General features: G+C 53.4%; 6 protein-coding genes and 1 non-coding gene across 7 annotated transcripts; 2 read left to right on the plus strand and 5 right to left on the minus strand.

Annotated features, from left to right (window-relative positions):
• Positions 1-233: 233 nt before the first annotated feature.
• On the plus strand, positions 234-346 carry V2A60_005648. Its single transcript has one exon. It is a non-coding gene; the product is annotated as a tRNA-Ser (tRNA).
• Positions 347-1,076: 730 nt separating this feature from the next.
• Positions 1,077-2,296, minus strand: V2A60_005649 (40S ribosomal protein eS19; the record flags this gene model as incomplete). The annotated part of the gene is made up of 3 exons (XM_083256957.1): positions 1,077-1,435; positions 1,542-1,605; positions 2,264-2,296. 3 exons carry the CDS (start codon positions 2,294-2,296, stop codon positions 1,077-1,079), a joined length of 456 nt encoding a protein of 151 aa, XP_083113083.1.
• A 581-nt stretch (positions 2,297-2,877) lies between these two features.
• V2A60_005650 (Zinc/iron permease) lies at positions 2,878-3,963 on the minus strand (the record flags this gene model as incomplete). Its single annotated transcript, XM_083256958.1, has 1 exon — positions 2,878-3,963. The coding sequence occupies one exon, from the start codon at positions 3,961-3,963 to the stop codon at positions 2,878-2,880; it is 1,086 nt and encodes a 361-aa protein (XP_083113084.1).
• Positions 3,964-6,625: 2,662 nt separating this feature from the next.
• Positions 6,626-8,215, minus strand: V2A60_005651 (mitochondrial distribution and morphology protein 10; the record flags this gene model as incomplete). The annotated part of the gene is made up of 2 exons (XM_083256959.1): positions 6,626-8,028; positions 8,119-8,215. 2 exons carry the CDS (start codon positions 8,213-8,215, stop codon positions 6,626-6,628), a joined length of 1,500 nt encoding a protein of 499 aa, XP_083113085.1.
• A 999-nt stretch (positions 8,216-9,214) lies between these two features.
• On the plus strand, positions 9,215-10,306 carry V2A60_005652 (chaperonin 10-like protein; the record flags this gene model as incomplete). Its single annotated transcript, XM_083256960.1, has 1 exon — positions 9,215-10,306. One exon carries the CDS (start codon positions 9,215-9,217, stop codon positions 10,304-10,306), a length of 1,092 nt encoding a protein of 363 aa, XP_083113086.1.
• Positions 10,307-12,785: 2,479 nt separating this feature from the next.
• V2A60_005653 (uncharacterized protein) lies at positions 12,786-15,101 on the minus strand (the record flags this gene model as incomplete). Its single annotated transcript, XM_083256961.1, has 1 exon — positions 12,786-15,101. One exon carries the CDS (start codon positions 15,099-15,101, stop codon positions 12,786-12,788), a length of 2,316 nt encoding a protein of 771 aa, XP_083113087.1.
• Positions 15,102-16,988: 1,887 nt separating this feature from the next.
• Positions 16,989-19,716, minus strand: V2A60_005654 (uncharacterized protein; the record flags this gene model as incomplete). The annotated part of the gene is made up of 2 exons (XM_083256962.1): positions 16,989-19,541; positions 19,600-19,716. 2 exons carry the CDS (start codon positions 19,714-19,716, stop codon positions 16,989-16,991), a joined length of 2,670 nt encoding a protein of 889 aa, XP_083113088.1.
• Positions 19,717-24,212: the final 4,496 nt, after the last annotated feature.

Here is a 24,212-nt window from a genome sequence, read left to right on the forward strand (position 1 = left end):
AAGACAAGACGTACCCGACATGGTCACAAGCATTTTAGTACAAGAATTGGTAACATCAACGATAATTATTGTCCCATTGTATGGAATTCGTTGTATTTCATCTCCCTACCGGCCAACGGACTCGTACACGTACGTCTAGCTGTTCTTGGTCCAGATTCTTGATACCGACAAATTGCCCATCCTGGCTGCGATAGCAACATCTATTTCAATAGCACCCCGGCTGACAACCGCAAGGCAGAGTGCCCGAGTGGCCCAAGGGGTTGCACTCGAAGAACGGTGGGTAAACCCCATCTGTACTAGATATGCAATACGTTCGCGTGCGCAGGTTCGAATCCTGTCTCTGTCGGTTTCATTTTTGCTCAGACTTCAATTTTCTGGGCCCTTTTTCTTTTGGTGTGGCTACTTTCACAGTCAAACCTTGCTCTTTACCTTTTTGAACGGCAAAAACTGGAGCATGTCTGGATAGATGCATGAATAGGAAACAGTGACTGCCACAGCCAACAGCACAGTTACCGAAAATGGCCTGGAATAGAGAAGGTCACTTCTCCGAAGACGGCAGGTATTGTGTATGACAAGGGGATACTTGAAGCTCGCGATGCGGCATCCTGCACAAATGCAACAAGAATGCCTCGCCCAAGCTCGACTGAAAACAAAGTCTTCTGCTGGGAAACGGCGGCTGTAGATTCCCGTGTCCTTCCTGACAGAGGTCGAAACGGAGCTGGACTGCTTGGTAAACGATGGCACCTGACTGTGGACCAGGAGGATGAACTTCACACACATCACTTTGAGGATTGCATATTGTTGTTGAGCAACCAGAGTGGCCCAATGTCAAAAGGGGAATCTCATTCATAAAACATGTCAAAAATATCTATGACCTTTTAACGCCCAAATTCCATATGCGGACCAACCCAGTATCTTTGACCAGAGACTGAGCCATAAAAAAAATTGACTTTTTCCATTTTGGGGCGGATAGTTTTCAATCCAGTGCCGTCCTCGTGCTTCCTTTCAATTTTACATGATCGTTCTGAATATCATTGCGAAAAAGAAAAGGAAGACAACCCGAGAGCTACAGAGATTTACTCGTCATCCTCGTCCTCCTCCTCAGCCTCGGCGGTGGTCTGGGCGATACGGTCCAAATCACGCTGGCCGGCCTGGGTGATGCGGCGGCCGCCCTTGTCGTCGTCCTGCTCGAGGACGCCAATCTTCTCGAGGGCCTGCATGACCTTGCGGTCGACGGAGCCGGAGGCGTCGACGTGCTTGGAGGGGCGGGCACCACGGTTCTTGGCGGTGCCGTGGACCTTGCGGAGGCGGCCGACGCCGACCGTCTTGCGGAGGTAGACGTGGCGGGCGACCGAAGCGGCGCGCACGTAGAACCAGTCAATGTCCTGGGGGGGCAGCTCCTTGGAGGGACCGGTCTTGACGGTGTCAACCCAACCTGTGCGGCGCAGTCTGTATTAGTCATGGCCCAATCTCGTAGTTGTTTCGTTTTCCCGCGCAGACGTTCGGCCCGAGTGGCAACGAAAAGAAAAGAGAAGACGTACCAGGGATGGGCAGCTTGCCCTGACGCTTCAGGAAAGCAGCATAGGAAGTGATGAACTTCTGCGCCTGAACGAGAGAGAAAAGAACCCATTAGCAAATATTCCGTCTTCAGAAGTCTTGCGACTCCCTCGCGCCTGCTCCTCAGAAAAGAAAATCCAAATGTATATGTAGTACGTCGAAATCAATCGTGGTGAACGGCTCCGCAGCTCTGTATTTCAAGTAGGTGGGAGTCGGCAGTCCGCTCCAGGACATTGGTCATGGGCAAGGAGATCGGACGGTGTTGGGGGGATGCAGCAAGGACGAGCGGCGCAGTGGGAACAAAAAGACACAAACGGCGGTCGACAGCCAGTATTCCATGGCAGCAATTGTCAATCGCAGCGAGTCTCTATTTCCTTCCAATGGTCATTCACTTCAAGCGCTTCCGCCAACACCAGCTCTGCCAGTCGCGTTCGGTCCCAAGATGGGAGGTTTCGGATGTTGTTTCCCTCCATGATTCGAGTATAAATATAAGTTGTTTTCTCTTTTCGTCTTGTTTCCGGTCCAGGGACTCTTCATCGTTCGAGGTTCCAAGCGATGAGGTGCGCAGTATCACGAGGGAGTCGGCAGCCCTCACTTGTCTATTTCGCAGGACAGTGCGTCATCTTGCTCTGAGTCTTTCGACCAGTCGCAGAGACGTTTGCCCGCGAAAAGAAGAGCAGGTAAGGATAAATCAAGGGGTACCTACATCAACGTCGCGAACAGTAACGCCGCCAGCCATTTTGTCGGTGGTTTTGAGGGGGGGTGAAGGGAGAATGAGGTCGGTATGGAAGAGGTTGTCGTGGTTGGGGTGGGAGGAGAGGCGCCGAGTCGATTTCGTGATAGTATTAGGAAGCACTGGGGCACTTTTTTTTCGACGCTAGGGTTTGTGGCCCTAGCGGGTTTTGCCTGTGGTTTTGGAGTGGAAGCGAGATGCTGACTAAGAGACAGTATGCTTTTGCATTGCTATTATTCACACTGTATACGGATCTTTGAGTGGGTCTGGCAATAGTACGGATTTAGCTTGCATCTGTGCTCAACGGATGTGGCAGTTCATTTCATCCCGCGCCTATCAAATTAATTTCCATAAAACCGAGCATGCATCGAGAACATGTTGTAATTATCTGTGTGCAAGTCTAGTGCGCTATAATCTACACCAAAAAAAACAGTGAACCTTTAAGCCCCCGTTGCCTTTTATCAACCCGTGGTATATAATGATTTGAATGCATAAAAACGAAAAGACCAATATTCAAGAATGAGTCGCTCACAAAGCTGCACGATAGTGCAGTCTTGCTGACGAGTGATGCAGTCTGTGTATGTATATTATGCCCAGTTGGCAAGCAGGGCCATGATGAAGGCACCGAAAGCGATACAGCCAAAACCAAAGAGCTGGATCTTGAGTGGAGAGCGGCGCATGTGAGGGTTAAACATGAACTCGTGGGCGAGCAGTTCCACGAGACCCGTGTACATGAGGATACCGGCACTGATGGCATCAAAGATGCCGTTGGTGAGCTTCTGGTCAGTGGCGTTGGCGGGCTTGGCGCCCATGCCGGCGGCAATACCGACGGGAGTTGAGAGGGCAAAGCCCAGACAAAGGACGTAGGGAAGCCACTGCTTATTCTTGGGCCATGGGGCCGTAGCAATGCGGGAGCCAAGACCAAGACCCTCAAACATTTGGTGGAAGACGAGGACGATGAGCAGAACGACAAGGTTATCAGTGGTACCAAGCGTCAAACCGACAAAGACACTGTGGAAGATGACACCGAACTCGAGCACAAAGATGGCAGTTAGCTGGCCAGCAAGACCAAGATCGCCTTGATCGTGAGACTGAGCATGGGCTAGATGATCCTCTCCACCAGGGGGGTAGCTGATGTCATCGGGGCGGCCAGGGATACTCTTTGGGTTGATGCCAGCAGCCTGTTCCAGATCAGGGCCGTGGGGGCACTCCGCATCCGCGTCCGCGACGCCTGGGCGCTTCTTGGCAATATGATCCATTGACGGGCCCTCGCTGTCGGAAGCATTGGCGGTGCTGTGCTCGTCGTCCCTGTGGAAGCTGGTCACGACGAGTTCGAGAAGGAACATGGTCATGATGGTCATGAGACCAATGGCCAGAGCCCAAGGGTACTCGGGGACACGAGCAGCGACACACTCGTCGCTAAAATTATCGATGGCGGGATCGAGCAGATGCATCCAGGCCGTGGCAATGATTACACCGGTACCAACATATTTGCAGATGAAAAAGGTAAACTTGGGAACGTGCATGCGTGTCTGACGAGCCAGCAGGACAGGAGCCAAGGCGCCAAGTAGAGAGGCGACCAGGATGATGAAGATGGCACCGATACGGAGGCCACGGCGGGTATCATCGACGGCCTCGCCGTTGCAGTCCTTTGGGGCGTCGGTGTCGGCCATTGTGCTGGAATGCGATGCGGTGGCTTGGCTTGCGCGTGTATGTATAACGTTGACGGCGGGATGAGGAAGGGTCCTCTTGGTGTGGTATGCTCTGACAGGAAAGAACAGCAGCAAACCGCAGGGTATGCTGCTATTATACCTTGTCTAGGAAGACGGGTGCCCGGAGGGTGGGTGGTATGAGTGGAGGAGGGGGGAGGGTACTGCCGGACGAGGCGACTAGGGCGGATGAGGCGTGAGCTGCAAAATCCTGCAGGTTTCTCAGCTCAAACACCTTGATGGCCGCAGACAAGGGCACTTGACTGGGGATCAGTTCCACTTGACCGGTTTACTGGGAGAAATGTATATTACTGAAGCCACGCGGCAGCGGATGAAAGTGGTTCGTCCGTCAAATGAATGGTGGGAATCCGGCTCAAAGATGCCGTATCGACTTGGCGAATCGACTTGGCAATGGGCTCGGCAATGCAGTATCCCTTGCCAATGCTGCAGTATGCACGATTGGCGAGTGTGCCAAGAGGCGGGCGGCGCTGCCAAGTGGTTGCAGCGTGTGAGATGATATGAGATGAGGCTCGATGCTGCGCAGCGCACAGTACTTGGCGAGAGACACGAGAGCTCCTTTTGGCGGACAAGGGCTGTAAGTATTATACTTTTGCGCTTAGATTGCTGCTGTGCAAGCAAAGTCGTATTTTGCAAGCGACAGATGGTGAATTGGACGTGGAACCCCGGAAGAGACTATTCAGAGTAGTGCAGTCGCAGTGGATATTATACAAGCGACGGCGTGAAGCGCGGCGATGTCCTGAACTAGTAGACGTTTTTGTCGTTGTACTGTAACAGGGGGGGGGGAGAAGAAGAAATGAAGACGAGATGCGAGATGAAGAGAGAGAAAAAAAAAAGAAAAAAATATGCAAGCCCAAAAGATGAAGAATGCCGAGACGATGAGTGGGCGTCGGATGATTAGCGGGACGGGGGAGAGCAGAGAGTAATAATACGGGGGAACAGGAAAATACGACCGAAAGCAGTCACCCTGTCGAGCCGGTGATGGGTAGCCGATGCGGCATCTGGTTGGTGGTGCTAAAGTGAGAACCTTGATGGGCCACCCAACCTTTTTTTTCCTTTCCCCTTGCGCACTACTTAAGTACTGGTTAGTAAAGAGTTTACGAGTCAGCATCAGACTGATAGCATGAGCTTTTTTTTTTTCTCACGTTATTTTTATCTTCATCTTCTTTTTTTAGGTCGCCCTTTGTCACCCAGCAGGAAAGTGAAACGATAAGAAACAACGGGCTTCTTCCGTATTAGGCTCTCACGAGTCACCCGGGGTTGGTGTGGGGGGAGACATGGGCCAGCCTCGCGAAGAATTTCGTGCGAAACACAGAACGTGGCAGCCAAGCGAATCATTCAAGGGGATCCCGAGCTGCTTAAAGTTTCCAAGGTCGCATCGTTCAGGCAAAGTCGGCGGCCAACATGCGGGTGTGAACGTGGATGTCCGTGCAAGGAGAGAGCGCCTGTCTGTTCCCATAATATTGCTCGGCTTTGCAAACTCTAGCTCAAACCATAATCGTAACTGCGCTGAATGGATGTTCTTGGGAGGGCAGGTCTATGCCAATTTTCGAATGCTCGGCAAGACTTGCTCAAACAGATGCAAGCGACCGAGAGCAAACTCAATAGAAGCCATGTTGTCTCTCTCTCTCTCTCTCTCTCTCTTCCCAAGCAAGGCTTTGATATGGCGGCAGGGATTGGCCCGCGCCCCAGCCAGCGGGGTCCCGGGCGCCACACTTCTCGTTGCAGCCACCGACCCGCCCGGTGGCGCACGAAAGCAGCCACTCACAGCAACCGCAACAACCAAAATTGGCCCATCCGGGTTCTCACCTGCAAACGCAAGCGCTGCCCAGAAGCGGACTCTCTCCATCACCATCTAGCCATCAAGGTGCGCCCGCCCGCTGACCGTCCATAAAAAGGACTCAAGCCGGCCAACCAAGACGTTGCCGAAAAGAATTCTAGTGGCGCTAGGTCTGCTGCTTTTCTTACCCGTTTTGCCGTCCTCCCTATAGCTTTACTATCGCTCGGCCTATCGGGATGGCGCAATTTCCAAAACGCTTCTAGATAAGATTACTGTGCCACCAATTCATCACAACGAGTACGGAGAAACTGAGGGAAAACTGAGGGAAAACCGACAACAAAGAACGAGTACCGTCTCGCGGTCGCTTACGACCTTTTATACATCTATTCATTAGTGGAGTATATACGTAAGTACATGCAAGGGCACCCGGCTTGGCGAGTACTCGTAGCCTTGTTTGTCCCACAGAGACAAAAGTCGCCGCGGTGTCGTGCAAAAAGCCGCATGTTTAGTGCAACACAAAGGTAAAAATTCGAAGAAAATAAATTATAAAAGCTCCCGTGGCCCTTTTTTCTTCTCGGTGTGTTGATTGGGGCACTCATTGGGCACGCAAGCCATGCAACGCAAACATTTCGTCGTTGCAATCGGTGCCATCCAAGACATGCCGAATTTTCGCGCCAGTATTTGTGTGTGTGTGTGTGTGTGTGTGTATGCATGGCAGTCGACAAGGGCCAAACAATGCCTTCCAGCTTGCTTCCGAGTAGGATGATCCATTCGACATGACTTCGTCTCAACACCATACCTTGCCTTTTATTTTCAATTCTTTTCAACTCAGGACGAAAATTGAATTTCTAGACCCAGCGTGCGAAAAGGCTTGTCTGTGTGTCGAAGATCGATGCCGCTCCCCAAGCTGAACAGTAACGACTTGACCCGACCTTCCCACAGTAGGCCGATGCGTAGATTCTGGTCGAGCCGAGCCTTCAAGACCCCCGCGTATTCTTCATGCTCTTGCCACCCCGGTTGGTGAGGCTCCGCCTCGCTTGCCATCGTCTCCGGCCCTTGGCGCGGGGAACGCGGCTGTAACTCCGCCAAGGAGCCTCCAGAAGCCACACCAATCTTGTCCTCTGCCGAATCGGGTAACAGCGCTGGCCCCTCGGCTCCCAATGGCCCGTCTAAGCGCCACTCCATCTTGGCCCTGAAGCTACGTTCCCGCGGAAGAGCGCTGATTGTCTCGCCGTGCGGTGGTGACGGAGTTGACGGGGACGAACCCTCCGCTGGCCTGTCCGGCGATGGTCGCACAAACGGCTTCCGCCATAGCTCCATGCCGACGGCCCAGGCACTCTCGTAACTAAACACATTAAACTCCATACGCGTCGCCAGGCTGCAGTGCCGGCCCGCAACGACCGAGTAGCTTGAGGCAATAGTGCCCATGAGCGGGTTGATTGTCAGCGTCGCCGCCAGCGGCGTGCCCTTGTGTGATGGTAGCGTCGCGAAGCGCGTCGCCAGGCTGATGCCGCCCGACTTGTTCAGCGTCCCGTAGTAAATCTCCGCGCCCGTGCTGAAACGCCCGTAGATGCGCTCCTTGTCGCCATTGGGCAATGGCATCGTTGTCGGCGTCACCGTCGTCGTCGTCGTCTTGCCTGCAGCGGTTGTCGTCAAGGGCTCGTCGGGCCCGTCCGGGCCGATAGCGATGGCACCGTCATGTTCCTCCGCGTCGCCGCCAAAGTTGTATACGCCCCGCAGTCCGAGAAGCCCTCCGTCGGACGAGGCGAGTCCCTCGATCGCGTACCTCCCGACGTCGTACTGCGCGAGGCCGAGCGTCGTGCCGCCGTTGCGCAGATGCTGGCCCGACACGGCGCTGAACTGCACCTGCAGGTGTCGCGAGAGCCGCTTCACCACGAGCCCCTCGAGCTGCGACTGCGGCAGGTACAGTCGTCCGTAGAGCAGCGATGCCTGGGGCGGCTGCGTGTCGGTGCCGTCAAGGCCGCCCCCCGGCAGCGGCAGCAGCGGCGGCAGCGGCGTCAGCGGCCGGTAGGAGCGCAGCAGCGCGGGCAGCGCGACCTTTTCCGACTGCGGCGTCAGGAGCACGCGCAGCGGCACCGACGAAAAGAGGTACGCAATGGAGCCGTCGACGACGCCGACCGAGCCCAGCTGGTAGGACGTGGCAAAGTTGGGGCTCGCGAGGGCGGACAAGGTAAGGCGCAAGCCGCGCGGTGTCGGAAAATTCAAGAGAGCTGTTGTTTTGTCCGGGTTTCAATCAGTACAACTGGCCATCCTCCCGTAGCCCGCCGAGCTTTGCGGCGCGCGCCGCCTCGCAAACTTACCATCGCTGGTGGAATTCAGCGCCGCGTACGAATTGTCTCGGGACCAGCCCGTGGCTTCGTAAAATGCGCTGTGGACATAGTCCATAAACTCGCGCATCTTGCCACCCGACCCGACATGTAGTGCTCTAAATTTGGCGCAGGTTTCGATATATCAGCTCGTGCTCAGTGCCGGCAGCTTTCCATCCGACGGCGGGACCGCCGTTGTCGTTGGTGTCCTGGTTCCTTAGTCAGCAAATTGCTCAGGAAAGTCGCCTCGGCGCGCGCGGACAGAGTCTGACTTACTTTTGACCTAGTCGTCGTTGAGAGCTACCAGACAGAGAGTATGGAGTATCATCAACGCCTGCAGCAACTGTCTGAGTCGAGGAGCTACCCCTGCTTTCCCTCATGGCCTCATTTTTACCCACTTATCTCGGCGATTCCGGTCGGCAAAGCTTCGGCTTTAGCGTCCACCCCAGACACTAAAGTCGTGTCAATGTCTTGGCACGGCAACAACTAACTCTCAAGGATACCCGAAGGCCTCTCTCCCGGTTTGATTTTGTTTTTTTACACTGCAAGGACGGGAAAGGGCAGGAGGGTGTCGATTGTCGATGTGTTGCAGCTGCATCAGCGGTAGTGGAAGTATAGACTGGCTGCTTAACAGTCCCTGCTCACTAATCAAATAGAAGAGAAAAGGCTCTGATAGAAATTAGAAATGACCCGACCAACTGGCCAAAACGGAATACAACATGCGCATCACGAACATAAGTCCCACCCTGCCGAGGCTAGGCTCCACAGTCTTGTCCACACCGGATCACTAGACAAAACCCAGTCAGAGTGTGCCGCCGGTTGGTAATGACGGAGACAAGGGGCGGTGTTAACATCACACAATCGGCTGATGACAAACCTAGACCTGCGGTTCCAGCTCGACATTTGGAGGTTATTTAAACCAACCCAACTGCTGTTTCCTCTCGAAATGTTGTCTTCATTCTTTTTATCACCTCTCTATTGGCTAGTGTAGCACTGTCTCTCGCATTACCATCGCGACTTACACCACTTGTATCGCGTCGGGAAGCTACCCACACAACCGTCCACCCCCCTAAATATACAAATACACGTCATGGCTGCCGTCCCGACCACCATGAAGGCCCTTGTGGCTGTCCGAGACGCCCCGGACGCCTCAGCTCCGTCGTCCGTGCCGGGCCGCGGCGCTACCATCAAGGACGTGCCCGTGCCGACCATCACCGACACCGAGATCCTCGTCAAGGTGACGGCCGTGGCCCTCAACCCCACCGACTTCAAGCATATCGATCTGATCGCGCCGGAGGGTGCCGTGGTGGGCTGTGACTACGCCGGCGTTGTCGCTCAGGTCGGTGCCGGCAGCGCCGCCGCCGGCGCCTGGAAGGTTGGCGACCGCGTCGCCGGCTGGGTCCACGGCGGGCTGTACCCGGACCGCGGCAGCTTCGCGCAGTACCTCAAGATCGATGCCGACCTGGCGTGGAAGGTGCCCGAAGGCGTGTCGGACCTCGCTGCGACCACGTATGGCGTGTCGGCCACCACGGCCGTGCTGGGCCTCAACAAGCACCTGGGCCTGGCCTGGCCCGGTTCGGCCGCGCCGGCCGCCACCGGGGGCGAGCCCTTCCTCGTGTACGCCGCGTCCACCGGTGCAGGCCTCTACGCTGCACGCTTGGCTAAACTTGCCGGCCGTACCGTCGTGGCCACGGCCTCGCCACACAACTTTGACCTGGTGCGCCGCCACGGCGCCGACGCCGTCTTCGACTACAAGTCGCCCACGGCTGCCGCCGACATCCGCGCCGCCTACCCTACTCTGAAGGAGGCGTTTGACGGCATCTCGGAGAACGGCACTACCGAGTTCTGCACCAGCGTCTTGCAGCCTGGCGGCTCTGTCGTCGTGCTGCTGCCGCCCAAGGCTCCCGAGATTGGCGACGTCAAGATCCAGCACATCCTCGCGTACACGCTCTTCGGGCGCGAATTCCACATCCTCCCGCCCCAGGGGCCCAGATTTCCCGCAGATCCCGAGGACCGAGCCACGCTGGTCCGCTTCTATGCCCTGCTGCCCTCGATTGTGGGCGAGCTGGAGCCCATTCCCATCAAGGAGCTCGCAGGCGGACTCGAGGGGCTGGCCGAAGGCCTGAGTCTACTTCGCGAGGGCAAAGTGTCGGGTACCAAACTTGGCTATAAGTTTGAGTAAAATGAGATGAAGAAAACACCTTGCCAAGGACGTTGGTGTTTGGCTGGAAATTCTCTAGCACAATTGGCGTGGCAACAACCTCTGACGAATTAACGAATGAATAAAGATATTTTTACAGCTCTGCCAATCGTTGACCAATGTCTACTCTGCAGTTGATGGTCTCTCTTTGTAAGGCAGAAACGTATGCATGCAATGAATAATGTCTCTAAAAATGTTCCACGAGTCGGCGTGAGTTGCCGCCACTCCAAAGTTAAGCACCACCTTTGTAGAGCAGTAGTCGCAGAAGACCCCAAAGGATTTCTGTGTGCAAGCAGTAGAAACCCCGAATCCTTGGGCGAATAACAATCTCTGGGAATCCCACCTAGCTCTGCAGGATATGCCTTGTTGGAAAGGGATGCCATAAAACAGCACGCCCATATAAGAGAGCGATGTTGTTCTCAAGGGCCCCCATAATTTAAACTTTGGCCCCCCCTGTCTTCAACTACTAAAATTGAATTTATCGATGTCAAATCTTTCTCTGAATAATGATATACTTGATTAAAAAAAAAGAAAACTGATTCACTTGGTGTCTCTGTCAAGAATGCAAGAACCCAGCTACGCGTATGATCGGCGGTCAGGTGAGGCAACGAATGATGCATGGACGCAGAGGCCAGCCGCGCAACAAGACATTTAGTCGCAATCTTTGGTAATTTTGGTTTCCTAATCGCTAGTTATGATGTCGTGCCCGTAACCCTCGAGCACCCCTGCGACGAAAGCCTGCCTGATATGGCCAACCACCCCTTAGTCTGGCCACCGACGCAGGCCACCGCGGACCGGTCACGGCGCGGTAGCAGCTGGAAGACATGGTGGCTAGATACGGAAGCAGATGTATTGGCCGTACCAGAACGGATACGCCATGTCATGTCAATCGTAATCCTTGCATAGGAAAATTTGTATCGTGGAAATGAAAAAGAATAAATACAAAGTGTAAATTATAATCGCTGGTTAAATATTAGGGAAAAACATGCAATTTCTAGAATTTTCTGAGGGAGACTAACAACGTTATTGATACAGCTCGTAGAATTTATCCTCCATTTGCAGTACCAGTAACTCCTTGGGAGGGCCTATCTCTGCTACTTGGCCGTGGTCCACGACAATAAGCAAGTCCGAATCGATAGTAGTACTTATCGATTTTGTGTGCCACTGATAGGACAAGTCTCCCCTTGAAAGCCTCCCCAATTAGCTCCTGGGCCAGTCGCCCCGTATTCTCGTCAAAACCCCTCGTCAGCTCGTCCAATGACAATATCTCCTGGCTGAAGTAGGGCACGGCCGATGCATAAAAGTTGTCGCTGACTCTCCGTCAAGGGGATAGATAGAGTTGATGCAGGCATCCAGGCCCCCGTGCTCGTGGATCAGCTCCCCTATTCTTAGCTGCTCTAGCACCGGCGCAATAGCTTCGTCTATGGAAAGACGAGGAGAACCAAGCAACAGATTATCGCGGACCATTCCAGCTATAATAAGCAGCTATTGGGGGATGGTGACGGAGGCGGCGTGCGGCTTGTCTCTGGGAATGGCTGTGATGTCTTTTCCGTCAATGTAGATGGTGCCGGACGTAACGTTGACAAGCGAAAAGAAACACGACATGAGTGTACAAGTAAATCTTTTAAAAATCTGATTTATTTATTTTATAATACTATAAGACATTAAAGAGATTTCAGTTAAAAAAGAATATCAAAATAATTTTAAGATTTATTTTAGAACTTGGTTCTAACTAGAGGAGTAGATATTAAGAAGTATAAAAGTCTGTTAGTGTTTTGTATGTAAATTTGCCGTGGTGCACTAACTGTGCGCGGACATGTCCCGTCCCTGTCCACGGTGGTTGTCCGAATTTTGTCGAGCGATGGAAATTCTCATCAGAAACACTGGCAAAGATGACGCTTTATAATCACGCACTAACGGCACAAAACTGCCACCAGGGCACATGATTCCCAGTTTCGAGCATTGAATATGAATATACTGGGTATATTTATCATTTTGATTAGGTTGAACGCAGAGTGTCTGGTTCGAATTGTCAATCTACTCGTAATATGACAAATAATATACGTAATATAAATAATGTGTTTATTCTGAATCGAATTCGTTCTGCCAGGTATTCCAATTGTAGTGGTGTCCCAACTGCTGCTGCCGGCATTACGCTCCAGGTCGGCGATTGCGCCTCTCGCCTCTACATGCAATCAGGCGGCCAGCCTCTACACATGAATTGCATACCAGAAAATCAAATCAAAAGGGGAGACCATTGAGATCTGGGGCGAGAGACATGCTCTGGTCTTGTATGAGACACACATGCAGCTTGAACTGGGTACCTGCAGCACGCTTGACTTGGAGTAATAAATTGGCAGCAACGACGCATAGACTAAACGCCAAACACAAAGATCTTCTCGACACACATACACACACACACACACACACACACTCGGCTGATGTACACATAGATTTCCATCTACTTCTTCCCAAACACTCTGCGCTCCATGTTCACCGCCTGCATCAGCGCGCCAAACGCATCGCCCAGCTCCTCCACCACGACCGCCACGTCCGGCGCCCTCGGCACCGTCCTCCGGCCCGCCCTGGCCGCCTGCTCCGCCGCGAGGTCGCCACCTGCAACGCCCGTCTTACCGAGGGTCGCCAGATGGCGGACGTCGGCGCCGCGCCGCCTGGCCGCCGGCTGCCCGGCGCTGTCCGGCGTGATGAGCGTGTCGTCGAGGATGTCTTGCCAGCGGGCGAGGTAGATGCCTGGACCCCAGCTGTCGGCACCGCCCTTGACGCTACTGCTACTGCTACTGGTGCTGCCGCCGCCGCCGCTACTGCTACTGCTACTGCTCTTCGTCTGGGAGGCCAGCTGGTCCAGACGCGCATCGGAACCCTTCTTCAAGGTCGCAAGGTATCCGGCGTGCGCGTCGATGGCGGCGAGCACCGTAGCGCGGGTCGTGTCGTTGAGCCCGGAGACAAGCCCGTTGAGAGACTCGTCCATGGCACTCCCCCTTTTGTTTGCGCCGCCGCCGTCGGCGGCACGGGAGGCCATCTCCTGCCGGAAGCGCGCGATAGACGCGTTGCTCCATTCTTGCATGTCACGCCACACCTCGGGGCAGTTTTTGCCAACGGCATGGACGAACTTGTGCAGTAGCGGCTTGTGGTCGTTGAGCAGCGCGACGTAGTCTTCCACCGTGGCGACGGCGCGGCCGCGGCCGGGATCTGGTGTGCTCACGCGGATGAACTGGGCGATGAACTCTTGGAGGTCCTGCAGGTGGTCACCCAGGTCGACGCGCTCGTGCACGACGCGGATGATGGGGTTGTACGCCGCGACCGCCTCCTTGAGCGCCCTGGTGAAGAGATCCGGCGGTTGCCGGCACAGCACCTTGGTGATGGCGTCGCGGTCGCGGATGGACAGCAGCGCCGAGTAGTACTCGAGGCATAGCGTGTGCTGGGTCTCGCTCAGCTCGCTTGCGAGCGCCGGGTCGCGCGCCTTGAGAATCGCCACAATGATGGACTCGCTCGTCTCGAGGCTCGTCTTGCGGCGCGCCTCCTGCTCCGCCTTGCTGCTCGCTGCGTGAGCCTGTATCGCTTCGAGCATCTCGTCGCTCGGCGCGCCGTCCTTGGCCTGCATCTTGTCGATGCGCTGCACAATCTTCTTGAACTCGCTGGCATCCCGGGATAGCACGATGGAGATGATGTTCTGCAGCAGGTTCATCCCGTCGTCGTCGTTCTGGGTAACGCCCAGCCAGTTGGTCAGGCCGGTGACGCTGAGCTTGGCCAGCAGAAGTCGCATCATGCCGCTGATCATGGTAGCGGCGTTGCCGATGCGCAGCGTCTGCTTGATCATCTTGTACGGGATCAAACCGTGCACGCTATCCAGAAGCTTGAGCAGGTACTGCCCGTCAGGGCTCAGGGCGAAGATGTGATGCAGCAGCGCGGCGAGGTGAAAGACGACATAGTTGCTGGATGCATCAACAGCGGCAGAGTGCTCCTCCAGCTTATCCGTCTTGGCCAGGTATTCGTACATTTTATCGACCAAGTCGCCATAGACCAGCCCATCCAGAACATCTTCCCATGCACGAATAAGTTCGTGGCCGTCTTTTGGATTGTACTCTTTTTTTATCAACTCATCCGTCGTGGGCTTCACACCCTCGGCAGTTTTCCTCGGCACACCACCAAGAAATCCCCTCGAGATCATCTCAATGACAGAGCCGGATCCCGAAGCTAGCGTCTTGCGTGCGCCCATGGTGCCCTTGTCGTAGCTCTCCGAAAGATCTGCCTCGGCGAAGCGACTCAGCAGTCCCTGCACACGCACCGCCCAAAAGTCTCTAGGGAGGGTCTTGAAGGCTGGCAGGCGCATCACAAAAGTCGAGGTGAGCAGCTGCATGACTGGCAGCGCCGACAGTGCGCCGATGTCATCGGCGTCGCCGTCGGCGTCACTGCCGTCGCTACCTAGGGACAGATCCGCCACCGACGGCGTGTAGGCCCGCGGAGAGTCGGGCGCCGAGGGCGTCGGCGTCACGCCGGAGCTGTCGGATCGGCCCCAGAGGCTGAGCGCGAAGCCCGTCAGACCACCGCCGCCGCTGGTCGGTGCCGGCGCCGCAATGTCCTGACGGCCGTGTTGGGCTGCGCGAGCTTGCTGGTCTTTGTTGCGGAAAGGGTATCCGTGTGTCAGAACTCCATTCGTGGATTTGAAGGCTTCAATTTCAGAGTACGTCTCGTGATGAGTGAGGATGTCGAAGAGTGCGTGTGTTTGCTCTGGCGTCAGGGGCTGCGGTTGAGCCATGGTGACGATGGGCTTTTATGAGCTCTCTGATTTTATCCAAAATACTATCTTCCAGCCGCAGTGAATTATATCGTGTAACTATGCAATGATGTTTCGGACTGGCTGCAGCGTGCTTGACCCTGAGAGGTGACTTGGTTGAGTCTGAGAGGACCCCTGCAGCAGCGCCTATGTCTGTCCGCTTTATCGAGCAGGTCCCAGATTTATCAATCCCTCATAAGAAGAAAGAAGGTGATGCCATAAATGAAGCAAATTTAGTTGCCCAGGGCGTCGTTTTCACCGACAAGCAGAGTAGACAGTTGTAAACGGAGAGCTGTCAACAATGCAGGGGATGTGGGCATGACATACATCAAAGAGATTCCCCACCATACAAACCTCTCACCCACCCCCAGAATTGGCAAAGGTTGCGCGCCACCATCCAACCATCCCCCGCACCTCGAGGCCCTAGCAATACCTCGGTTTGTGTAAAAGCCTGGGGTACCGAGAGTTTATCTAGTTAGCTGCCTTTTGCCTACCCATCTGGAGCACAATGTCCGTGGGAATGAAATGCCCCTCACATGTGTTGTTTCTATGGCATGCTTTGCAGAATTGGGCGACTGACCATTGTTACCAAGTGCAGCGGGCAAGGCAACTGAGAGGCGGCAACGGTCAAAAAATGGCTTCAGTCATTAGAAATTATGAAATGATGCCTACGTGAAGCGTCGTGGAAGCGCTACGTCATCACACACACACATTCGATCCTTTACTTGGTACAATCATCCGCACCATGTACCTTGCTGGCGAAATTTGTGCGCGGTAGTCGTAGTTTCGGCTGGGCTACAGTCTTATCAAAAAAAAAAAAAAAAAAAAAAAAAAAAAAAAGGAAAAAAATTGAAATGCCAGCGCCCATGTACCTCCAGCGCTGCCGCTTTGGTCAAATGCAGATCCGGTACGTTGTGGGTGGGTATATTGGGAAGGGTGAGGGGCGAACATGCGTGGTGACGATCAGCAGAGAGAAAACAACAAATTCCCTAAGCGAGACCGACGGGGAACGCGCGTTGCATGGCATCGATGAAAGATGTTGGCGCATGTGGGCGTTTCAACGTCGTGTTCCGTGTTCGACTGGAGCGGACAAAAGTGCAGACTCTACTCCAGGGAACGGGAAAGTTATCCTCCAGTACAAAGATACCTATCGGCCCTTTCAGTGTAAAAGCTTGAAATGATGTACACAGTTCACGACTTGTGGTGAAAACGGGCTGGTATTTACTGTCCACAGCAAGCCTAATAGTAAGCCACCTCAAAGTCAAGGGTGATCAGGGCTGACGAGTCTACCTCCCGTGGGTATCGGCAACGATTTTCATCACCCAAAATTACGCGTGTATCTGTGGTTTTCCTTTAGCAATTGCTTGTTTGTCAAATTAGTCTCTGCGCGCTGATGATGTGTTCCTTACGGTGATTGTTAAATATTCAGAATCATACATCTCATGGAGTGATGCAGCCCATACGCGTCGCGATATAGTCTTCTTTGACCACGCCTATGGGCTATCGATGACTTGGGCCACCAGCAATTCACTAAACTCCGTACTGACGTAATGCGGGAACGCTGGAGACTTTGTCAACGCCGTTTCCGTCCTGGGTACAAAACTACATTGCTGGTTCATCATCATTAAAGGCTTCACATGACTGATCAATAGAGTAAACACGAGATAAAATACAGTCCGTCTCATTAATATCCAAAAACTATTACAACTAGGAAATTACAAAGGATAATCGGCCTCGAGCCGTGGTAGGGTTGTGGTGACGCGCTGCAAAACCAGAGTGTACACCAGGGTATATAATTCGTTTCCACCAAAACATTTTCGCACCATAATTTTGCGTCTATGATATGCTCACTGGTCACTTAGCAGAAGCTTAGTTGAGAGGAACAGGGTTAGTGGCGTCAAGAGCCGGGGCAGTGGCCTTCTTGATGCCATTACCGTTGGCGATACCATTGCCAGTGTGGAGACCGTTGCCATTGGAGTGGAGGCCATTTCCATTGGCGTGGAGGCCGTTGCCGTTGGAGTGGAGGCCATTGCCAGTTGCAAGACCGTTGCCGGCTGCAAGACCGTTGCCAGTGGCAAGACCATTGCCGCTGGCGAGTCCGTGTTCGCCTGCAGCAAGACCGTTTCCGTGGGCGGCACCATTGCCTGCACCGCGAGTTTTGTTAACGATCTGGGGAGCAGCAGGAATGTCCGTGCTCTTGCTGGCCTTACCGATGGAGAAAACGGGGCTCTCCCACTTCTCGCCCTTGAGGGCAAGCTGCTTGTACTCGGTAGCCTTGGAGCTGACACCACCCGGCAGCTTGAGGTCAGGGAAGATGGACTCGTCATCGGTCATGGTGATGTTGATCTTCTTGTTGTCGTCAGACTTGTTCTTCTTGAGTTTCTCCTGCTCCTGCTTGTTCTTGAGGGCGCGCTGCTGACCGGCGTCGTAGAAGCGCTTGAAGAAGTTGGTCTTCTTGCCGTCCTCGCCAGGAGTCTCACCAGCCCGCTCGGCCTCCTTCTTGAGCTCGTACAGGGTGCGATCAAACTCGTTGCACTTGTCCTTGATGGCCTTCTCAACCGCCTTCTGCAGAGCGGGGCGAAGAGCACGAAGGAGGACAGGCTTGAAGATGGCGAAGAGGCCCTTGAACTTGGACTTCTTGAGCTTGACGTTGAGGCTCTTGAAGTCGACATCCACCTTTTCCACCTTGAAGAAGTTCTGGCTATCCTTCTTGTCGGCGGTGGAGACCTTCATACGGAAAGAGAATCCATCACCGGGAAGAAGAATGTCGGTGACACCAGTATCTGTAATCTTGGGGAAACCAGTCTTGCGCTTGATGTGGTAGCTGACATCACGCAAGTCCATCTGGATGCCGGAGACCTTGAGGTCTACCATGTTCTGGTTATGGTTGGCAATGTTCTTGCGGCCCCACTTCCAGTTGTTGTTGGAAACGAGCTCGGCAACGTTGGGCATGAAGTTGTCACTCTCGAGGATGAGGTTTTCAATGACGGCATCGAAGCCAGGGTCAGAGTACTCAATGCGGGGGATGGGGATGTAGGCAATATCCCTGAGGACAGAGGGGAGGATGACATCGAATAGATCCTTGACAAGGTGGGGCTTGAACTCGGACTTGCCATCGGGGCTGTTGCCAAGGTCCTTGAAGAGCTTCTGGACAGCGAGACCGAACTGCTTGTTCTGAGTATCCTTGTCAAACTGGTCGCCGACAAACTTGATCTCGTCAATGATGTTATCGGTGTGGGACTTGTACTTTTCGCGAAGCAGAACGCGGCCCTGCTGGTAGAGCACATCCCAATCCCTGGTGGACTGCTCCTCCAGGACGTAGCCCTGCTCGAGCAACAGACGGTTGATGTAGTTGTCCATGTTCTTGAACCAGTTCTTCAACTCGGGATCCCTCTGAGCATCCTGGTAGATCTGGCCAATGGCCTTCCAGAGGTTGGAAGTGGAGGTACCGTTGGCGAAGCGCTCAATCAAAGTGCGCAGGTCAGCCTCGGCAGCAGCAAAGCCGCTACGGGCCTGGTTGAGGGTACCGCTGGACTCCTTGCCAATGGAGCGACCGTGTGCGCCGTAGGTGCGGGCCAGACGGAGGAGGCTCTGAATGGCCTGGGAGTAGTCAGTGTGCTGCTGGCACTCGATGACCATCTTCTTGAGGCGGAAGATGATCTGATCCTTGCGCTCGGTGGGCATCTTCTTGTTGAAGTACTCGCGGGCCTTGCGGCGCTGCTCAGCGTTCTTGGCCTTGATGTTCTCCTGAGTCTCGGGGTCGACATTTTTGTCGAGCTTCTGCTGAAGAGTCGACTTGGCGGCTTCGTGACCGGCACTAACATTGGCGTCCCTGGCATCGCCGGTTGCGGGGGCCGCAGCAGCCCTGGCGCTGTCGGCTACATCTTGAGCGTCCTTCTTGGCGTTGCCCTTGTAGAGACCCTGGGCCTGCTTCTTGAGGTCGTCCTTGTTCCACTTGGGAGCGTCGTGCCAGGTGTTGTCCTCGGCAGCGTGGTCAATCTGGGAGAGGTCGTCTTCGGAAGGACGGACGCGGCCAGCAGCGTTGCTGGCGGCATCGCCAGCCATGTCGCGGAGGAGGATGGTAGAGTCCTTGAGGAGCTTGCGGAACTGTCCGTTGGTGATGAGCAGGGTTCCAAGGGTTCTCAGGCCCTGGAGCGCCTCCTCGCCGTCCTTCTGAGCGGCGTCCTTGGTGACGGGAGCCTTGGGGCCCTGGACGGACTTGGGGTCAAACTGAGTGGTCTGCCAGATGAAGTCCTGGATAAGGTTGCCGTCGTTCTTGGAGAGAAGCAGGTTCTTGGCGAGTCGGACGACCTCACGGGTGTCCTCAACGAGAAGCTTGCCATCATCAGAGAGTTTGGCGGAGGGGCTGGAGAGAGCCTTGGACTGCAGGAAGCTGTTTAGGGCGACATCAATCTGGTCGTTCTGTGGACTTTGTTAGCACGTGGCGGTGTGTCGGGTTGGCAATGCGATGGCCACTCACCGAGGGAACCTTGCCGGCCTGGAAGGCGCGAAAGATGCCGTAGATCTGGAGCTTGCGGTTGATGTCGGCATCCTTCTGCTTGATGTTGGTAGGGCGATTGACGTTGGCGGAAGCCATGATGGACGATTTTTCTGACTCGAGGGCTGTGCCGCTTCTTTTCTTTGTTCTTCGAAGTGGATTTTGGTCGATATTAGATACTTGGGCCTAGTCAAGGGTGATGATGTAGAAGGACAAGACGGAAGTGGTAGAAAGCCGTGGTCGTTAATTAAATTGAGGAGCTTATGGGTATCTTCCTCCTGGGTATCACAATCGAGGATTCGAGTTTGGGTATTAGAAGAGGAGCGTATACAAGGAAAAAAAACAGGTGATGAAGAGAAAAGAGAAAAGAGAGCCTGGTGGTGAAACGGCAGTCGACGCGGTGTTTATACCGCTGGCAAGAGGGAGAGTGAGCTGGGGCTGGAGCTCTGGAAAGCTTGCTTGGATGGTGACGTTTGGGCGGGTTCCGTGGGTACGTCATAGCAATCGAAGGTACAATCGCCAGGAGCAGCAGCAGTATCCGTACTGCGTAGCAGTACTGGTAGCAGCAGTAACAGGGCTCTGCATTTGGGCGGAGGGGGGGAGGGGGGTGTGCCAGACACTAAGCAAGAGCTAGACAAGCAAGGAAAGAAGAGGGTGTGAAAAAAGAAAAAAAAAAAAAAAAAGAGAGAAGAAAAGAAAAAAGGGCGAGTCTCGATCTGGTATTGTCAATGCTGGTCGACCGGGATGCGTAGAGAGGTTGTAACCTTGAAACCAGGAACCGCATTCATCAGGTCAGCTAGGATATGAGCGGATGCGAGAAGAAAAATTCATGATGGAGGGAGAGAGAAGGAGGGGGTGTATGTGGCTAGGGGTGTGTGGCTAGTTTGGCGAGTGGACCCCGCAGCCAAGCCACATCACTCTACAGATTGCCAGGACTCTCCATGTCTTCCTCCTTTCTCCCCTTCCAGGTGCATATTGGCTGGGCTGTAAGCGATTTAATAGTAAAAGAAGAAAAAAAAAGAGAGAGAGAATGGCCCATCTCGTCGGTTATTCTTGGTCGACAATGGTAAATCGAGGCCTGGGAAATTGATATAGTGGGTCGTTGCGACTCGACTCGATTCCCTGCCAAAGGGGGGCGCGCCGTCGGTCGATCTTGGTGCTGCGAGCGGCGGATGGAGAGAGGGCCACCACAGTGATGGTACTGATACTCGATAGGTGGCCGACAAATGACAACGACGAGTCGACGACGACAGGCAGACAGGCAGGCAGGCAGGCAGGCAAATAGACAGCCATAAATTCAGATCCGCAGCCTTTTCCATTTTCTTTCATCTCTTTTTTTTTGCTCAATTATTAGTGTATCTATAAATCATATTTTAGTCGCCCAAAGTTACTCCAATAAAGAGTCTGAATGCCATTGTCCGGTGGCATTGCCTGGGTGATGTCGGGCTTCCCCACAATACCGACCTGATGTACGGACATGTACTCCGTAACTACCTAACAAATACCTTGGGTCAGTATCAGTACCCTACCTCTCAAGCGAGCCCGAATGGGTTGATGAGCGTCGCAAACCAAGTCGCAAACCAAGTCGCAAGAGTTGAATTGAGTTTTATTTTAATTTTTATTTCGATTCTTGGTTTTTGCTCGTCGAAACAGAAATACGTACATCCATCCATCCACACATCAAGTCGCCTGCAAGACTGGGGTTGACATTTCTGGATCCTTGGCTGTCTACTCAGTACTCACCGAAACAGAATCCATCCATCCATCCACTCCACCGCTTTGTTTGCCGATGACCTGGCAGCGAGCACCTGGCTGGCCTGCGCTGGCGCTTGATCGTGTTTCCCTCCTCTGAGTACGAATACTTGCGGAGTACGGAGTACTGTGACCATTTCGCGACACTGCCCTTCCCTTTTGCCATTGAAGATGTTCCCCATGCAAATAACCCAAGACGCATGAAAATCCCATACACAATCACCTCGATTCAATTTCGTAAAAGATCCTTCTTTTTTTTCTCCTGTTCTTTCTAGCAAATGGTCCTTGCGCCATCCCAAGGGAAAAAAAAAGTCATGACGTCAATGCGAGTTCCAGAACTCCTGCAACCTGCAACCACTAGCTACAACTCAGTCTAGTTACCGCACGCAGGCGAGCAGGGCCTTTTCAAGCTGAGACTTGCCTACTGGTACGAAAAAAAAACTAGCCCAACTCAATTCATAGCCCCAACCAACCACCAACCACCAAACCCATTCGAAAACGAAATAAACTAGTTACCTGGTTGCCTGGCCTGCCGAAAAAAAAAAGCCTTGGACCAATCCAGCTCGACTACTCCGTAGACAGCACCATTCCCCGCCGCTGGTCGAGCGAGATGCCCCCCCGTTGGCGCCCAAGTACCAAAAGCTTGATTCCGGGTGTGGCGGTGCATAGCTGTATTACTTGATAGTGCGGATTACTACTGAATACTGGTATCAGTAGTGCTCAGTATAGGGATATCCTCGACCGCACCGATACTGACAGGTAAAGACATGTCTTTGGTCGCGTCACTACACGCACCCCCATTCGATCTGCATATTGGTCGCAAAGCAACAAGAATCAAAAGTTATTTTCTGCTCCCCTTCCCTCCCTCCCCTCCCCCGTCTTCCCATCACTTGGTTCCCTTGCGCCATCCCTTTCTTGTTCCTGTTGCCCTTTGCGTCGCTCGCTCTCTCCCAGTCTGTCTTTCTCACTTGTTCCTTGTAATGCGCTTTTCATGCTCCAGACACACACACACACACACATAACTGTATTAGAAAATGGAAAAGAACAAAGAGAAAAAAACCTGCTCGTGTACTGCCACCCGGCAAATCAATACTTTCTCCCCCCATGGATATCTGGCGCCATCCCCAACCCTCTGTGTCCACTCACATCCAAGCTTGGTGGTGCATCAAAAAAGTGCATGTGAAGACTCCTCTGGCGGCCCACTATGCTTCAGCGCGACAGGGGAGCGGGCACACGACCGACCACCACCCGCCTAATATTGAATGCTTCTTGGGTATTATTTTGCCTTTTCTTTTTTTTTTCTCTTCTTGTTTTTTTTTTTTTTTTTGGATTGTCTGGTCTTACTGGTACTGGATATGGAGGCTTTGCATAATGCATCCAGGGTGTGATGTTATTATTGATTTATTTCTTTTTTTTTTTTTTGCCAGTTCCTGTTTTGATACATTTCTTCACGCATCAATGCCCTACTTGGCTGAAACCTCTTGCTGCATTGTGTACGGAGTACCTACTGACTGGTAGCCACGAATTACTTACAACAATTGCTAGTTTTATCTCATTCCCCCCTCCCCCCTCTCTTTTGATCGACTCCTCTCGTTCATGAAGCCGTCGCGGTTTGGCGTCCACAAAATGGTCCACTGATCTGTAATTTGACTTGCAGGGAAGCCGAATAATCACCATTCGAATATCTTACCGGTACTTACAGATACTTACATACTTATCAGGACTCAATTCAACAGCCCCCGGCCATGCTCCCTTTTTATTCGTTTCTGCCATGACAACAACGCCAACTCATCATACTCAGTAGTGTTGGAAGTGTTCCTGATTCCTTTTTCTTTTTTTGGCTCCAGATCTCCCATGTAACCGCGTATCATCTAGTACAATTGGTCGCCCACCTGCAGAACCAAGTGAGAAAAACACGTTGCCGGGTTCACAAAACAAGCCAGCCTTGCGTTATCCATTGCTTTGCGGTACCATGATCTGTACAGAGTACGGAGTACTGAGTAGAGTACCGGAAACCAGCCGGCCTGCCCCATCTCATTCTAAGTTTTCGTTCCCACAGAAACATTTGCACCGCACCCCTCCCCTTTCCTCTTCCTCCTCCTCCTCCTCCATCATCGTCGGTGCTGGGATGAACCACATGCAGTTGTGGCGCACCAGCCCCCATCTCAGCCACACTCGGCAACGATTGACATGAGCTCACTGCAACCAAGTTTGGCAATGCTGATGCCATTATGATGCTTGGACTCGCAACGGTTTTTTTTCTTTCTCTCGTCTGTTTCAAACCTTGATGACGTAGCCATCACGACAAGATCGCGTCGCCATGCGCGATGCAACACGTTTTTCTTGCTCGCCCGATTGCCTGCCCCTTTTCTCCCCCTACACTCTTTCTTTTCCAGTTGGCTTGTGCCTTTTGGCCGTTTTGTCCAGGTTCAGGGTAGCGCACCACCTCGACTCCCCGTGACAAAAACACCCCCCCCCTCCCCTTTTGCTCTGCTGCTGCAGTCATAAAAAGTCTTCCAGAAGCAAGAACAAAAAACCTAAAATATAAAAGTCAATATCGAAAAGCATCTACATCTACAATGGAAGACAGATGGGTAGACGTTCTACTACTCATAACTAAGTGGCGTCGTGGTGGACGTCGTGAAGTCCTGATACGGCCGTTGTATACGTACCGAGTACTCAGATAGCTAACGGCAGTGTCTTGGCACCGCCCGGCGATCACCGCCATGGTATATTTTTTTTTCAATTTTATAATTAGCAGTTGTTCTTGATCATCCCGCCCCTTTCCTTGCCCCGCCTCGCTTAATTGATTGTTGTCTGGCGTTGTTGCGTGGGCACGGCAA

The sequence above is a fragment of the Cordyceps javanica genome, chromosome 3 (assembly GCF_051103115.1).
Source record: "Cordyceps javanica chromosome 3, complete sequence".
Classification (NCBI taxonomy): Eukaryota; Fungi; Ascomycota; class Sordariomycetes; order Hypocreales; family Cordycipitaceae; genus Cordyceps; species Cordyceps javanica.